General features: G+C 33.9%; 3 protein-coding genes and 1 long non-coding RNA gene across 11 annotated transcripts in view; 3 read left to right on the top strand and 1 right to left on the bottom strand.

Annotated features, from left to right (window-relative positions):
* LOC107630702 (SEC12-like protein 1) overlaps window positions 1-9814 on the top strand; it is a 12676-nt gene extending 2862 nt beyond the window's left edge. The window contains exons 1-10 of one of the 5 annotated variants that reach the window (XR_002359531.1): window positions 5036-5685; window positions 5811-5903; window positions 6222-6354; window positions 6648-6751; window positions 6952-7035; window positions 7299-7516; window positions 7610-7804; window positions 7991-8412; window positions 8527-8698; window positions 9473-9814. Coding sequence is in view for 1 of the 5 variants with exons in the window: in XM_016333906.2 (XP_016189392.1) it covers window positions 5627-5685; window positions 5811-5903; window positions 6222-6354; window positions 6474-6497 (309 nt within the window). In the remaining 4 variants the exon portion in view is untranslated. Of the gene's footprint in view, window positions 1-2824; window positions 2924-5030; window positions 5686-5810; window positions 5904-6221; window positions 6355-6473; window positions 6536-6647; window positions 6752-6951; window positions 7036-7298; window positions 7517-7609; window positions 7805-7990; window positions 8413-8526; window positions 8699-9472 lie in introns of those variants that run through there. The other 4 variants (XR_002359532.1, XR_002359534.1, XR_002359533.1 and 1 more) reach the window with 4 other exon arrangements.
* Window positions 2930-4162, top strand: LOC107630700. The gene is made up of 2 exons (XM_016333905.2): window positions 2930-3932; window positions 4026-4162. Exons 1-2 carry the CDS (start codon window positions 3388-3390, stop codon window positions 4081-4083), a joined length of 603 nt encoding a protein of 200 aa, XP_016189391.1. The 5' UTR covers window positions 2930-3387; the 3' UTR covers window positions 4084-4162.
* On the bottom strand, window positions 4388-10766 carry LOC107630703. Its single transcript, XR_001618364.2, has 3 exons — window positions 10306-10766; window positions 10095-10097; window positions 4388-4846 (listed from the first exon to the last, which is right to left on the bottom strand). It is a non-coding gene; the product is annotated as an uncharacterized LOC107630703 (long non-coding RNA).
* On the top strand, window positions 11099-15179 carry LOC107633387. 4 transcript variants are annotated; one of them, XM_021119067.1, is made up of 7 exons: window positions 11099-11397; window positions 12068-12218; window positions 12311-12523; window positions 13198-13290; window positions 13993-14094; window positions 14198-14548; window positions 14977-15179. In XM_021119067.1, the coding sequence occupies exons 5-7, from the start codon at window positions 14029-14031 to the stop codon at window positions 15055-15057; spliced, it is 498 nt and encodes a 165-aa protein (XP_020974726.1). In that variant the 5' UTR covers window positions 11099-11397; window positions 12068-12218; window positions 12311-12523; window positions 13198-13290; window positions 13993-14028; the 3' UTR covers window positions 15058-15179. The 4 variants fall into 4 exon arrangements, with proteins under 4 accessions (XP_020974726.1, XP_020974725.1, XP_020974728.1 ...); XM_021119066.1 differs by having other exon boundaries at window positions 11977-12218; XM_021119069.1 differs by having other exon boundaries at window positions 11105-11397; window positions 11977-12218; window positions 14198-14495.

Raw genomic sequence — 17045 nt, 5'->3', positions numbered from 1 at the left:
ACTTAGACACATTAGCAATTTTTCTTTTGTTCCCATGTGTGCGAACTGTCCTTCAAATCCCTGCTGATTGCTGTTTAGAAGAGTTAATTAATTCTGCTTTTTAAAAGGATTAGGGAATAAAATGGTGTCGGATTTCATTTGTAGCCATAGGAATCTAAGTTCTCTTCATTCTCCAAACCATACTCTTGTATAAATTTTGAAGACAGAAAGGTTAAAATTATATCAAATCAAATAAAAATACAAGAATTGAAGATGTCTCTATCGATCAGTAGATGTCCTTTCACCCTTTTGATATGCTTTATAGACATGATGTCAGTATCATGCAAATCCATCATAGTAGATGCCTTAATCTATATTTGTTGTATACAATATAGTTAGTTTTTATGCAACTTAAAACATTCATATCTAATCATTAGTTGTTGCATAGACAAAATTAATTAGCTTTTAAATTCACTATCTTAAAGATAAAATAAAATAAAAAACTTATGCGACAATGAAATTACTTTATTGAAGGTGCATACTAGCAGATAAATGCAGGCCATCTTTCAGTAACCAAATTTTAATAGGCTCCTTGTCCATACATTAACATGTTGGGAGTAGCATAACTTTGAAGATTCTTTCTTTCTTTTTTTATCTCTGAAAATTAGTAAAATTGATTTTTTTTTCATGCTAGAATGTTTGACTTTGATGAACTTGCAATAGATGCTTTTTCTTATGATATAAATACATGAATTTATATGATCCTATTGAATTACTTTGCCATTGGTCAGCCTCAGCGGTCAATAATGCAAATTTGGCAAATGTGTTCTTAAGATCATGAATAACAAATGTGTAAATGTGTTATTCTAGTAGATATATTTATCAAGGGAAATGAAAGACGAAAAAAAAAAGGAATTCTTAGCACTAAAGAAATTTGATTAATAACTAAAAGTGTTGGTAAAAAGCAATAAATTCTGCTGGTTGTCTGAGTTTTTTTAATGTATTATTTCTTAGTTGCTGTTGCTGTGTTGTGTTGTGTGGCTTTAGTTTCAGGAATTCAATGCTGTAAGTAGAAAGCTTTCAAATCTATTTGAGTAAAAAGGATAGTGATATCAAAATCACTGAATCAAATTTGGTAATGCTGAGAGGGAGACACCTTGTTAACACCTTGTTAGTACATGGTCTAGAGCAACAAAACAATAAGATAATTATTTATGATTATATTTCTATCATAGTAAATTGTCCATTTACTATGCAATTCACATGATTATATTTCTGATCAATTACTTCTTCTCCTTCTCTTATGATTTTAACATCACATGTCTATGCTATAAATTCTTTAGTATCTTGTTTGCCATGCCTTGTCTCCTTTCTAGACAGATTTTTTCCTACTCATTCAAATAATACAAATAACTTGGCTTCTCAGAAAAAAAAACAAACTAGTGTTATAAAAATTAATTTAATTTCATATATTGCAAAGATAGGGTATTGTAATAATTTGTATTTGTACCTTTAATTATACTTGCTGGTTCCAATCACCAATTTCTTTAAGATTTTTAAAAATAAGCTATATTTAAATATATTAATTGATGAAAGGATTAAACTTGTCAAACAGATTAATAGAATGAAATAGTTGTTTAAGATTGCACAAGTCAATGAACTTTGAAGAAGCAGATTCCTCTTGTCTTTCTCTTCTGTCAAGTAACTGTCAGCATACTCCTCATTCACAAGAGTCCTTGGAATTTCAAATCTCCCTTTATATAATGATATAAATTTAAATAGTTAATTAGTGCATCTTTAGATATTATATACATCATTTTTAATTTAAATTATTTTTAAATAAAACTGAAAAAAAAAAGAGTTAAACATATACTTACATCATATATATAAGAAGTATTTAAATAATTTCACTTTAGTAGAATTTAACAAATTTTCATAAGATAGATACTTTAATTTCTGCCACCATTTCTATTTATTCGTAGTGATAAATCTTCCGTCTTTGTAAATATTTAATGGATCTCTAATTTTTTTTTCTGTCGCGAGTAATTTTTACAAGTACCCGCAGTTCGAACTTTTTTTTGTCATCTCTAAATATATGTAATTTGATCCTAATTTGTAGTGTGTTTGCTTTTCTTATTGTTGTTATTCCTGTTCTATATTAATCTTTTCAAATAATTGAAAGGACATAATTGGGTCCAGCAATGGGCATATACTATATATAGTAATAACTATATATAGAGGGATCATTCAATTGAATTTAAAAAACGTGGACAATAATGCTACAGGACTAACGCATAAGGCCAAATATATACATACAAATCCCAAATCATTATCCTGTCAAAGATTTTTGGGCACTACTATATTCTGTGAGTGAATTTTTATAAATATATTTTGTGAAGGGAATGCAATACAAACACACAATTCAGATTTCTTTCAAAGTTCTTCTTTCTCACTAACTCTATTACTATTATATAAGCTGCTATTAATTAAGAGTTAATCAAGACATAATATACAAGAAGATATTTTGGTCACTGGATTAACAAATTTTCTTTATTTATAATTTTGTTAGTCTTCGTTTAAAATAGTATGAACAAGGCAAAATTAATTCATTTGCAACTTTCATCTACACTTCTAAAATTTCTTCTTTATCTCATAGATGTCAGACCTGCAAGTAATTTTTCCATTTCTATTGTAGGCTGCACACTATTCTGAGTTTATACATTTCTTATTATTTTGAGTTGAAAATTTTGGTCTATTTTTTTTATATAAATATATAAAAAGATTATATATCAATATGTCATTCTAGTTGACCACATGCATGCTGATTATTTGAAACATGTTTTAGATCTTCTTCAACTCTTGCTGCTAGCTACTTTACTTTGAAAGCTTCAAGTTATAATATTTGCTGGAAAAGAAAAAAGAAGGGAATTATCATTTGAAAGAGGTAATTATAATTTTCTTATATTTTTTTAAATACTATTTAAGTAAGTTTTTAATATCTAATTTGCATATAAAAGAATAAATTTCTTGCCTTTAGAATATATATAGAATTTTAATGAATAGATTTTTTAAAATCCCTATTTGTAGTCCCTCTTATTCATGTCAATCGATAAGTCATGCATTGGAAAACCATGAACCACGCATGAGTATAAAGATGGTTTAAACAAGTTTTTAGATTTTGCTTTTGAGCATCGATCTCTGGCGGGTCATCAGATTAAATGCCCTTGTCCGGTGTGTGGTTTTGGCAAGTGGCAAACAAGAGAGAAAATTTTTGAACATTTAATAGTCAAGCCATTTCCAGAAAACTACAAAGTTTGGTATTGGCATGGTGAAGAGGTAGTTGGAGTTGGGTCACAAGTTCATCAAACTAGTCATATTGTACAAGATGATTCGACATCTCAGCATCCAATGGTAACAATGCTCAATGACGCGTTTGGAGTTGCTGGACCTGACTTGAATGAAGATGGAGATGGAGATGAAGACAACATAGAAGATGGAGATGGAGACAATGCAGCAAATGAAGAGCACAATGGAGAAAATGTTGAATTTTACAAGTTGTTAGAAGATGGCAATGAACAATTATATGAAGGGTGCACAAAGTATTCAAAACTGTCTTTTTTAGTTAGTCTGTATCACATAAAGTGCTTATATAGAATAAGCGACAAAGCCATGACCGAAATCCTCAAGTTATTAAAAGATGCTTTTGGAAATGCAAAGATTTCAAATACATTTTATGAGGCCAATAAAACCATAAATAAACTAGGGCTTAATTATACCAAGATACCTGCTTGCCCTAATGACTGCTTACCTCGAATAATCCTTACCCTTTGTCATTTAAAAATGTTGTTCCCTCCTTCTTTCTTTACAATCATGGTTCATTTAACCTGTCATCTAGTTGATGAAGCAAAACTCAGAGGACCAGTACACTATAGGTGGATGTATCCTATTGAGAGGTAAATATCTCTTTTCAATCATTATTCATTTAACTTATCACTTAGTTATATCTTGCTTAGGTATTTAACCTATCACTTAATTATACAAACTAGGTATTTAGGTCATTTGAAGTCCTATGTACGAAAAAAGCTAAATCAGAAGGTTCTATAGCTGAGGGATACGTGGCTGAAGAAGCTCTTACATTTTGCTCTCGATACTTAGAAGGGATTGAGACAAGATTTAATAGGCCACCACGTGTTGATGATCGTCCGGATGATAATTGCAGTACACATGTGGATTCCCTTTTTCCACAAATGGGGAACTCAAGGGAGCTTTCACAGTATTTGAGTTGTCACCTATGGAAAAAAAACAAGCACATCGATATGTGGTTTTAAATTGTCCATATGTCAAACCATTCATTGAGTAAGTGCTTAAGGATTTTTGTACATGTTTTTTATTTACTTGAAAATAGTTGTTTAGTTAGAGTTAAACTTTCATATCTGACAGTGACTTCAAAGATTTTGTACGAAGACGATCTAAGGGTAGAAGGCCTTCAAATGTAGAGATAGAAAAAAGAGTCAATAAAGATTTTGTTATTTGGTTTCCTGCGTAGGTAAATAGAGAAGTGATAATTTTTTGCTAATATTGAGCTAGTATTTGTGGATATAATAACTAATATCTCTATCATAATAGCTTATGAACCCAGATATTATGAATACTGTGCATGAGAATTTGAGATACTTAGCAAGGGGTCCATCACGATATGCCAAGAGATTTTCTACATTTAGTATTAATGGATTCTCCTTTCGAACTACCAATCGAGACAAAGGGTTAAAGACCCAGAATAGTGGAGTTTTTTTAATGTCTTCAACTCCTTGTGTTGCTAGCGCTAGTGATGCTGATGTTAGGAATGCTGATTTGTCATATTATGGCACTATAAGAAAAAGGCCTATGGCCACGCTTTTTTTTGCCACGCTTTAAAAGCGTGGCCAAAAGTGGTCAATGGCCACACTTTTGTGAGGGTGGCAATTGAATAGAGATTTGGCCACGTTTTTTCTTGCCACGCTTCAAAAATGTGGCGAAAAGGGTCAACGGCCACGCTTTTTGAAGGGTGGCAATTGATTAGAGAAACGGCCACGTTTTTTTCTGCCACGCTTCAAAAGTGTGGCCATAGAGAGAAAGAGGGACATTTTAAAAGCGTGGCGACAGGGTTTCATTACGGCCACGCTTACAAAACGTGGCCATATCCTGGTACTCTTTTGGCATGCTTTAAAAGCGTAGCCAAAAGGTTTTTAAAGGAAAACCCTAATAACCCGGCCCCAACCCAGTAACTCCTGAATCCTCCTAATCACCCTCAAACTTGGCCAAAAGCTTCGATCGGGACTCTCCCACTCTCAACTCTCACCGTCACTCTCATCAATGGCAACCCTGGAAGAGCTCAGATCTCCGCCGTCACCAGCACCGCCCTCGCTGCGCCGTTAGCCTCCCCTCCGCCTTGTCTCTTGTCGCCTCTGCCCTAGCATCCAACAGCGTCAGCGTCATTAGCCTCTCACTATCTCCTCGTCGTCTCCTTGTCATTTACGTGCCAGCGTCGTTGTTTCGCCGCTCTCCTGCCATCTTCCTGCTCTGGCCACCATTGCCTTCCTTGTGGTTCGTGTTTGGACAGAATGAAAACGGTAATGGAAGAAAGCGAAGAGAAGGACGGTGCTTCAGTATGTGTGTGGCGGTAGCTCCTCACTCTTCAACCTTGTTTCTCTTTTTAATTTCTCTCAGGTAACGCTTCTTCTTCCTCTTCGCCACGTTTTCATGTGAATTCTCGTCTCTAATTGTAACTGTAATCCCTTACAGTCTCTCATATCATACTTGCAATAGCTTAGCTGGTTTCCGCATCTTTCTAGGGTTTTCAGAAACGATTTCCGATCTGAATGTTTTCCAATATTAATATTAAAAAAGGACGATTTTGTGTGCTCTCTCAGCAATGGTAGCTGCAAGTAAGTGTCTTTACTTATGAGCTTCGAGATTGAACCTATTATCTAAATTTATCGGTTGAAAAGTTCTTTAATGATTTATCTCAATTTTGCATTTCATAGTTGCAGTTACTGTCACTTTCAATAATCTCACAATCAGAATTCCGATACGTTATATCAATTTACCATACTATTTTGATGGTTTCTTGTTCGAGTTTCCTTGGAGTAGGGGAATGCTTGACAATAGCCATAGTTGCTTCTTAAGCATGATTATCTTATATTTCACTTTTACTTAACTGAGAAATCAAATATAAGTCGACGTATTTCTATGTGCTCATGCAGATTGTTTGAGCTGTATGGTAATGAAACGAAAATGAAGCTGTTGGCCAAAGAACTGGCCCCTCTGCAGAATATCGGTTCTCAAAACTGCATTACTTTTAGTGTTGATGGATCTAAATTTTCCACCGGTGGTTCAGTAAGTATCGCTTTGAAATCCATTCGATTCAATTGTGTTTCTTTGTTGTGTGGCATTTCTAGCGTTCGTTTCTAGAGTTTGACTCAATGATTAAATATTTGGTTATTCTGTGATGATAGATACAACTTTTGTTCTTGGTTTAGGGAATGATTATGGAATTATTAGGGATCTATCTTATCAGGTTTCACTTTCTCATGAAAATTGAGTCTTCTTCTATTACTCATCATCTCATTATCATAAACCCTTTCTCTTTCACCATCATAATGGTAGTTCTTCTCCCTTTATTGTTTCAGCTTCTTCTTCTTCTTCTTCGGTGGCTGCTTCTTCCACAGAAGAGAAAATGGACCGTCTTCCGGTAGAGTTGAACGTCACCGAAACACAAGAACCCAATTCCAGAGTATGCACTCTTCTTCTTCATCCATTTCTTTTCTGTCAATGCTTTGATTTGAATAGCTCATTTACATAATTATATCGATGCTCAAAGTTTGGTTTGCTTAGATTCTAGCTCAATAGAGTAGCTTCTGCAATTTATGTTAGTAAGGTGTTTGCACAATTAGGACTATTTTTATTTCAACATATTATCTGATTTCATTGCAGGTTAGACTTCAAGTGGAGGTGCCACCAGTTGTCTGTGAGGATTGTTACGAAAGGGTCATATCTGAGTTTACAAAACAAGCAAAGGTACTATCACCACTTAATTTATGGTTTATACATGCAATCATTATCTATAATGCCTGCAGTTTATGATTCTTTTGTATCTACATTGATGAGTATAACATCCCTACCTTGTTTTTCTTATAAAATATTTTAGCTGACTAATTTTTACAGTCTGAGGTTACTGCTTCACCATATATCTCAAAGAAGTTTGCTCAAGATTCATGTATCCAAAATTTTTGAAATAGTATGCCACTTTTATGTGCTAATTTACCATTTCACATCAACAGGTCCCCGGATTCTGCCCCGGAAAGCCGGTTCCAGAAAGTATTCTTGTCGGTTATGTCGGGCGCAAAAATTTTCAGAAGGCCATAATTGAATCTATATTGAGAACACTTTTTTATTCACATCAAAGTATACCTATCACCACTGTTACTCGCTTTTGTGCCTCAAGAGCTTCACTTGAGTCCTTAAGCTTTGGTAACACTAATGCTAATCAAAATCACAGGTAAGAAGCAGTTTTGTTCCATCGATTTAGCTACAAGTATTATAATATTATCTGATTCCCTATGTCCCTGACTCTGCAAGTTGTGTTCCACAGAATAAACAAATTTGAGACAGAGTTGAGGGAAAAAGAGATGATGCTCTTGACCTACTTAATGCAAATTATGAAGTGGTCAAAGATCGGATGAATGCCGGCTCAAAAGGCATTCAAGAAGCTACAATTCTGGATGTCTTAGCGCTGGGTTATGTGGCTATTGGACACCTAAAAACTGTTGCTTCTCTGTTGAATGTGGTATGTTTTCCTTTTTATCCAATTTTCCCATTTCTAAGTATTTGTTTTTACTTTCGATTTTGTTAAATTTATCATGGTTTTAGTCAATGAATCTTTCTCTAAGTGTTGTTTATGTATGTTCAACTTTAATTTGTGGGAATTGGGAATTGTTTCTTTCATTAACTGTTCTTGTTTTTTGTTTATCAGTGCCTTGTATTAACTCCATCTTGTGAAGGCAGAGAAAGCTAGAAGATACATTCCAAGAGAATTCAAATTGGCTGAAGCTTTTGGGTAGGTCCAATATTGTAATTTCTCTCTTTAGATTATAAATGCAGCAATTCTTTTATGGGTTTGAGTCTTTAGGCAATTTATAAATATTGATTCCAAGAAATGTCGTCAGTTTAGAAGACTAACTGTTGCTGATGTGAACTCAGGGATATTTTTGTTTGGTTAATTTTCAAGACTGGTAAAATCATTCTAAAATCTTTTGAATTTTGATAGGACTTGTAAATTATGTTAAACTTTGAAATTAAACAGAGGCTGCATTAATTATTACTTGATACAGAAACACTTTGGGTGGCTTCTTTCTAGCTAGCTATTAGGACAGTCCCGCCGGTGTCTTTGACGAGGTATGGTTCTGTTTTCATTCTTGCTCTTTTATCTTTTTATTTAAACGAAAATGTTAGAAAACCAATATTTTTAATAAAAAAAATTGAAATATATATATATATCTTGCATTACAGGCTCAACCAGTGAATGTTCCAACTAGTTTTAAGCAGAGGGCAATGCTGGTGGATGAGATTTGGCATGCTGCAGGTGACAATGCTTCTGATATTGATTGGTATGCCAAGCGCACTGTCCTGGCAGGAATATACTCGACAACCGAGATTTATATGCTGACAGATACATCTCCTGGTTTGTTTTTTTGCCCCTTCTTTCTGAGCATATAAATTTTCTCGTATTTTTTGGTTGATTTAAGCTTTCCATCCATGATTGTGTTTTTTTGTGCTTTTCTTTTTATGGTAATCACTCTGTCGATTTCATCGATCATTCAGTTCCATTTGATTTCCCCCTTCGCTCCTTCTCTCTTTTTCAGTATGTGAATAGCCAGAAAATATTAACTGGGTTCAATTGTCCATTCTCTCAAACTCTCCTTATTTTCTTGAATTGAGCCTGTCATAGTAGCCAATTTTCTCATGGCAATGAATTTGAGTAGTATCTTGATAAAGTATGTAATCAGGGGGAAAACAATTGAATTTATTCTTTTATGCCCCACCCCACCTCACTCCATCAATATAGTATCTTATATTTAGATGGATAACAAGCTGTTTGTGGCTCTGATGTGGTGTTGTAACAAGTGAAGACATTTCTTAATACATCTTTCATTTGTTTCTGCTTAAATTATTTCCTGAAATTTGATCTCTACCTACATGCATTGCATCCTGCATTGCCAATTGGTTAGATTCCTTTGTCCCTTTTGCATGCATGGTAATTCAATGGTTCCTTTTGCCTTTTTTTTTTGTTTCTTTTTTGCAAAAGAAAAAAAAGCACTGAGCTTGCTTGCCAATGGGGTTATTCCTTGTTTCTTCATTATTATGTCTTTGGTCGGTGATTGTCAGCATTTTCATTATTATGTTCTGTGAAAAGGAAATGAAATCATTTTATTGATGTTGGTATTATTTTTTTCAGCTCCACCAAACATTGCTGGGAATCATTCTGATAGGGGGATATTGAGCTCGGTTATGTACTTGTTGGGCACAAGGTTGTAAGAAAAATATAAAATACAGAAAATGAGGGACCCTGACGTGATCTTGAGACCCCAGACCTGCTATTAATTTTCCATTGCTTTTGTAATTATACATGCGTTTTGCTTAGTTAGTGAATTTCGGCTGGATAGGAGGTTGAAGGGTTTTTTGTTACTGAAAAAACCTGGAAAGTTTTGTATAAGGATTAGTGTATAAAACAATTATACCAAAAATTGTCACTAATTACTGTTTAATTTATCTTATAATAAAAATTGCATACTATATTTATAGGTTTGGTAATACAAAAGGATTGAAAATAAAAAAAGAAGATTTTTTTTTTTTAAAATTTGACAAGGCTATCGCCACGCTTTTAAAGTGTGGCCGTATCTCTTGCTATCGCTAGGCTTTAAAAGCGTGGCCGTATCTCCCGCTATCGCCACGTTTTAAAAGCGTGGCCGTATCTCCTGCTATTGCCACGCTTTAAAAGCGTGGCTGTATCTCTCTATGGCCACGCTTTTAAAGCGTGGCCGTATCTCTCGCATATGGCCACGTTTTTTAAGCGGGACAATCTGCAAAAGCGTGGCAAAAAATAAAGCGTGGTGATAGGTCACCAAAAGCGTGGCGATAGAGCAACCGCCACCCTTTGATAGGCCACCCTTTCAAAAGCGTGGCGGTAGCTCAAAAAGCGTGGCGAAAAGCTATCGCCACGCTTTTTTCAGCTTTTCGCCACGCTTTAAAAGCGTGGCAATAGAGCTGTTTTCTTGTAGTGTGGCAAACTAGAAGATATTATAGAACTAAACTACAATGGCCGATTTCGGGTTACTTTATTCAAATGTAAATGGGCTGACACCACTAGAGAACGGGGCTGTAGAAAGGATAATTGGGGTTTTACTTCTGTTAATATTTCACGAGTAATACACAGTGGTGACCAAGAGGAGGATGATCCATATATTGAAGCCTCACAAGCTCGAATGGTGTATTTTGTCAATGATGAAGTGAATAAAGATTGGAGTATTGTCGTGCATTTGAAGTCAAGAGATTCATATGATATGGGGGGAAATGAAGATGATGAAGCATGCGAGAATGAGCCATGGTTAGAGCAAAACTTAGATTCTTTATTTGAAAATGGTGATAATCTATCATTGTTAAGAGATGAGGTAGATGATGAACTATTAGATAATGACATTGGAGAAGACGAACACATGTCAGAATAGTAGGTGAGTTTTATTAATAAGTGGTTTAGATAAATTTTGTACATTTGTTTGTAAATTTTGTTTGTAAATTTTACATAAATATGTTGTTTAGATTCATTAATTGATTTAATGGAACTATTAAACCTTGATGCACATTTTGTTCTATATTTATTAATTATTTATTTGATCTATTATACAGATATGCCAAAGTAAAAGAAGTACAAGAATCTACTTAAAGCAGCAGCTGCAAATTCTTCACAAGACAAGTCAATAGCAACTGCAAATTCTTCACAAGATTAGTCAATAGCAGCTGCAAATTCATCCCGAGACAAGTCAGCAGCTTCAAATGCATCACAAGTCAAGTCGGTAGCAGCTGCAAATTCCTCCCGAGACAAGTCGGTAGCTGCTGCAAATTCCTCCTGGGACAAGTCAGCAGCAGCTTCAAATTCCTCCCGGGACAAGTCAGCAGCTTCAAATTCCTCCCGAGACAAGTTGACAACTACAAATTCCTCCCGAGATAAGTCGACAACAGTTGCAAGTTCCTCCCGAGACAAGTCTGCAGCTTCAAATTCTTCTGAGCCATCATCAGTTGCTCCAACTATATCTGAGCATCCATCCGAACCTAAACGTAAATGTGGGCGTGAATCTAGGCATTACTGGACTGTTGATGCCATAGGTATGTAATATTCTCAACTGTAATATTCTCCAGCCACCTATCACACTATTTCTTTCACTCCTGTTCCTTTCCAAATTTCACTATCTTCCAATTTATATGTCCTTGTTCAGATTTTCCCCCAAATAACGTTCCTGCCACTACTGCTTCCCTTCTACTTCTACTTTTACTTCTACTGGTTCAACTTATTCTTTAAGTTTAAATTAACTTGAAATTAAATCACTTAGTAGGTTAATATGGGGAACAAATTATCCTTGTGTTACGGTGGCTCATATAGGAAAAATATGAATACATGATTGTAATTACTCTAATGTATCCTTTACTGAAATTATGTTACGAGAATATATAGTACATTATTTTTTTGTTTTAATAATGATATTTATCTTGCAGTGGATATTACTAATATTAACCTATTTTCACCTTGATTCGGAATTCTGATGTATAATATATAGTATTATATATGTAGCTGTTACATTATACCCTGCACAAGAATCAATCTTTTATAATATATATCTATCATCATATGTTTTATTCTTTAGTTGCTGAATTACTCATTTATTTATATTTATTTATTTATTTTAGATGAATATGAAAATAGTACACGCCTTCATTTATTAGTGAAGGATGTGCATAATTTGCTAGAAGGTTTGCGCTTAGTTGTCAATTTTGATAGACAACATGCAGCAATAGGAGAAGCAGCCGAACTCCTTGCAGGAGTTTGTGGGTAATTGGCCACTGATTGTGTAGCATTTTCAATCAGTTTTGATAAGTGGTCAGACATTCCAGAGAGCTTTTTTGAAAATCAATGGAATATTTTTTTCCAAGTAAGAAGATTACTTAAACTCTAAAGCTTATTTCTTTGTCATTATTTAGTTATATTTCTTAGTTAATATATATTCTTTGTTCCATATTAAAGGCTTGATTTTGCTTCAAAGTGTATGATAGCTTGGCCAAACGATTTCTGCTCCAATCGCTTGGCAAAAAATGGAGGGAACATAGGATAAAGCTTTGGAATGAGTTTTATGATCCGAGGTTGAATAAAACCGAGATTATAAATAATACACCAGAAGATATTGCCCTTGATCAATGGGCTTTATTCGTAGAATATCGTTTGAAGCCTGAAACTCAGGTAAGTACTTACAATCCTAGTTAAATGTTGTCCCACTAAAAAGCCTTAAATAATTTTTTGAAATCAGAAGGAGTATAATTTTTTTAGTTATATAATAAAATGTAAATAGCTAGTTGTGTATTAAATAGAGCTGCAAGTAGCTAGTTGTTATATTATTATATCGTCTTTCTTCTTCTAGTCTAATGTATAAAGGAAAACATTATTATGTGAAAAGAAATATTTTATTTAGAAAAGTGTACGAAAAGTATAAAATATAATATATACCATAATTAAATAAGTATAATTGATCGTTACATTGGAGTAGTTTGTCATCTCTGGATCAAATCTGAGTAACCATGTGTGGTTATTATCTTACTATTATAAGTCTTAAATTGGAAATTTTGTTTACGAGTTCTGGAATTTGAGTTACACTAGAATCAAACATCACTGTTAGTTCTATCACTGTTAGTGAGTTACTATTATAAATTTATAATAAAGAAAAATTAATGAATTATTTCATGTGAGTTCTATCACTGTTAGTGAGTAATTAAGACTGTTGGATTCACTGAGAGTTAATTATTTTGAAGCTGAACTTATTCAATGGTTTAAGTTGGCTGATAGGAAATTAAGTATTATATGGAATGTTGTGAATGCATGTTTAACTCTATTTAATTGTGTCCAAATTAATCTTGCAGAATCTTTGTAAGAGGAATCAAGAAATTCAGCAAAAATAAATAATTCCTCATACTTCAGGTGCTAAATCAATTGCAAGAAGAAGGGCTGAATTGGTAATCAAAAACATAAAATAATTATATATTTATTTATTTATTTATTGATGTATTTGTGCTTCTATTTTTTCGGTGCTGAATAATTATTTGTTAGTTAGGTAGTATCTAGTAGTCATTCTGCATTCACTGATGCACATTTTTGTTCAACCTTGACAGTGCAACCAAAAGAATAGAAGCTGGCAGCATTTAGAAAGAAAAAAAATAACAATAAACATTTAATCTTGCTTGCCACTTGGGTTAACTTAATTGTTTCACTGAAAAACAGGGCTTTCAAACCAACTGAATCCATTCTTGAGAAAGGGATTGTAGAATCAATCATTTCACAAATTCTCATGTAACCCTTTACAAAATCATGGGATAGTAGAAGATTTTTCCCTATAGTAAATGAATCAAAAACATAAAATAATTATATTGGAGTTAAATTGGAGTGCTTATCCCCTTCATCATATAGACCAAAAACTGGTTTCATATAAATGGCCATATTTACCAGGATGTCCATCAGGCCACATTGCCATAGCTTCACTTACATCAATCAAACCAAATTGCAATCCTTTTTTCCTAGCTTCCTTTTCTGCTTCTCTAAATTCCTTTTCTGCTTCTCAAATAGAACATATTGTTGTTGTTAGTTACTTAATTTTATGCATATTTTTTCTTGGATGATATATTTTTTGATTGAGTCTTTCTACTTTTCTTGAATTTTAGACAGAAGAGACGGGAAAAGAAGTTAGTAGGGTTCAAATGTGGGATATCACTCACAAGAAAATAGATAGAAGTTATGTTAATGAAAAGGCTAAAGAAATAGCGGTAAGACTAAAGTGCAATAAGTAACTTGTTTGTATTTCTTTTTCTTTCTTTTTTATAAGATAATGTTATGTTTGATTCTTTCCCTTTCTTTTTATATATGTAGGAGAAGATTGAAGCATATAGTAGTCAACAAGTGGTGGAATCAACCATTAATTCTCCTCTTGATGCTCTTGGAGTAGTTCTTGGGAAAGAACACCCTGGTCGTGTTCGAGGTTTAGGCATGGGAGCTGTTCCAACAGTTGCTTTCAAGAACAACACTACAAGAATTAGTCAGATGAATTTAGGTTCTTCAAATGATGCTGGCACATCATCTACTTGTGGTCCAAATGTGCAAAAAGAGTTGGATACCATTAAAGCGCAATTGCAAGAACTAGTCTCCTATATTGCTTCTAAGGAAGGAGGTAAAATTCGAGTGAAATTGGCTGGAATGTTCCCTACTCAACAAATTTCACAGGTACAAATACAATTTATGTTCTTAATACCTTATCCATGTGTAATATTTGGAATCTTAAGGGAATCTGGGTCAATTTTAAAATTTGACTTTGGAAGCTAGCTTTAACTTTGTTAATTAAAAGCCTACCAACAATTGATTCCTATGAAAAGGTGCAAGCAAGAAAGCTAAAAAACATTTTAAAGAAGCTAAGTTAATATTATAATAACCAAAATTAGATTGAAGTAGTAGCTAGCTGATGATGAATTAGATCCTTGTGGAGGCTCAAGCCCTAATCTTAGTTCAAGGTCTAATTTTGAAGATGATGAGGGACCTTGTTGACCAGAAATTTGATCCTCTTTTCTTTTTTGATTGAATAATTTTATATTAATAGTTTCAAATTCAGTTTTATATCCTTTTTTATTGTGCTCATAATTATATTTTTGTTGTAGGGATTGGATCAAGAGAGTGAGATTCCATCACCAAGAGAGTTAGGAAGTAGGTCTTCTGGAGCGAGTAACAAAGAAGCATGATCTTGTATGATAAAGATTTTATGTATTAAGTATTATAGATATATGTTAAGACAAATTATTGAAAAATGTTATCTTTGATACTTTGTTTTTGGATTATGATTTTTTATTTTCGGAGACTGTGTATGAATTAAAAATCTTGTTATGATGTTTGATTTAAGGTTATGCTTTTTGGTTATTATGAGATTTTAAAGTTTGAGTTCTAAAAATGTCACCTTAAATACATAGTTTTAATCTCATTTTAAAAAGTATAAAATTGTAATTAGGTAAAAACGACGGCTAAAAACGCCATTTTAAACGGAAATGGTGCCATTATATCTTGGTAAAAATGGTAGTTAAAAAATTCCATTTTAAACGAAAATAGTGCCATTATATCCTGGTAAAAACGACAGTTAAAAAATGCCATTTTAAACGAAAAGGATGTCATTAAATACAGGTAAAAACGGCGGTTATAAACGCCATTTTAAACGAGAAGGATGCCATTAAACCCAGGTAAAAACGACGGTTATAAACGCCATTTTAAACGAGAAGATGCCATTAAACCCAAGTAAAAACGGCGGTTACAAACCGCCATTATAAACAACAACAAAACTGCCGTTTTATTTGGTTAAAATGGCGGTTAAAACCGCCGTTTTGACCGCCAAAAAACCGCCGTATTATCCACTGGTTATTACGGCATTTTTCAGAAAACCGCCGTAATAACCAGAATGGCGCCCAGAATTTCGGCGTTTCTTGGGGGCGCCATTTTCGGTAATAATGGCGGTTGTAACTGCCGTAATTACCTTAAAAAACCGCCATTTTAACCTTTTTTTTTGTAGTGACATATTCAACAAATTCAAACCAAAATTCAAGCATCAACAAACCACAAATAAAAAATTGAACACTTGCAACTCAACAATAACTAATTAAGCAAAACTTAAGCTAGATTACCAAAGTTAAATAAAGACAACAGAAATTAAGCAAGCAACTAAACATAACAAAGAAGATTAAAATAAGAAAATTGAAAAGATAAAGAATAGAAAAGAAAGGGATAGGCAACAGTGGCACTTGTGGTAGCCACTGCGAGGCTTACGGCGGCGAAACTTTGATGCACCACTATTTCGTGGTGCATTTTATCTTGAATTGAGGGGATTTTACTACCTTTTCCCACATTTATTCACTAAAATAGCATGGTTTCATATATTCTCCTTAATTTGTGCTTAAGTGTGAAAACATGCTTTTTAGGCCCTTAATTGGCTAATTTTAATTCACTATTGATTCCACTAGATGCCTTGATGTGTTTGTTAGTGAATTCAGGTTGAAAAGGCTAGGAATGGATCAGAGGAATGAAGAGAAAAGCATGCAAAATGGAGAAATTATGGAGAATCAAGGATTTGGGGTGCATTCACCGACGCGCACGTGTAACAGACGCGCACACGTGGAATGACGCGTACGCGTGGATAGCAAAAAGCCAAGCGACGCGTACGCGTGACCCACTCATACGCGTCGATGCTCGCACGTGACCTCATTAAAGTGAAAACGCTGGGGGCAATTTCCGGGCTTCTCAGGCCCAAATCCAACTCATTCCAGAGCCTATTACATGTAGAAATCAAGAGGAGTCAAAGGAGGGGGATCACATAGTTTAGTTTTCATCATGCTTTAGTTAGTTTCTAGAGAGAGAATCTCTCTCTTCTCTCTAGAATTAGGTTAGATGTGGATTAAGATTTCTTAGATCTAGGTTTAATTCATGCTTGGATTTACTTTTTCTCTTTAATTTCTCATTCCTCTACCTTTGCTTTCTTAGTTTAGTATTTCATTCCTTGTATATGTTTACTTTATTGTTGATGTACTTTTGTTTCTTCTATTTCCTTTTAATGCAATTTATGTTTCATGTTCCTTTATTGTTGATTTGAGTTGTTGTTGTTAATTCCTTGCTTTTGGTAGTTGTAGATTTACATTTCTTGTAATCTTATTTTTCTTTCCTTTTTATGCCTTCCAAGTGTTTGACAAAA

Source organism: Arachis ipaensis, chromosome B03, assembly GCF_000816755.2.
Source record: "Arachis ipaensis cultivar K30076 chromosome B03, Araip1.1, whole genome shotgun sequence".
NCBI lineage: Eukaryota > Viridiplantae > Streptophyta > Magnoliopsida > Fabales > Fabaceae > Arachis > Arachis ipaensis.
Note: the sequence above shows the minus strand (reverse complement) of the source record. Positions and strands in the feature narration are given on the sequence as shown.

Coding starts and splice junctions, on each gene's coding strand:
- LOC107630700 (XM_016333905.2), top strand. CDS start 3,388: ATGGTAACAATGCTCAATGACGCGTTTGGAGTTGCTGGACCTGACTTG. Junction 3,933..4,025: donor TGGATGTATCCTATTGAGAG/GTAAATATCTCT, acceptor TATACAAACTAG/GTATTTAGGTCATTTGAAGT.
- LOC107633387 (XM_021119067.1), top strand. CDS start 14,029: ATGTGGGATATCACTCACAAGAAAATAGATAGAAGTTATGTTAATGAA. Junction 14,095..14,197: donor AAAAGGCTAAAGAAATAGCG/GTAAGACTAAAG, acceptor TTATATATGTAG/GAGAAGATTGAAGCATATAG. Junction 14,549..14,976: donor CTACTCAACAAATTTCACAG/GTACAAATACAA, acceptor TTTTTGTTGTAG/GGATTGGATCAAGAGAGTGA.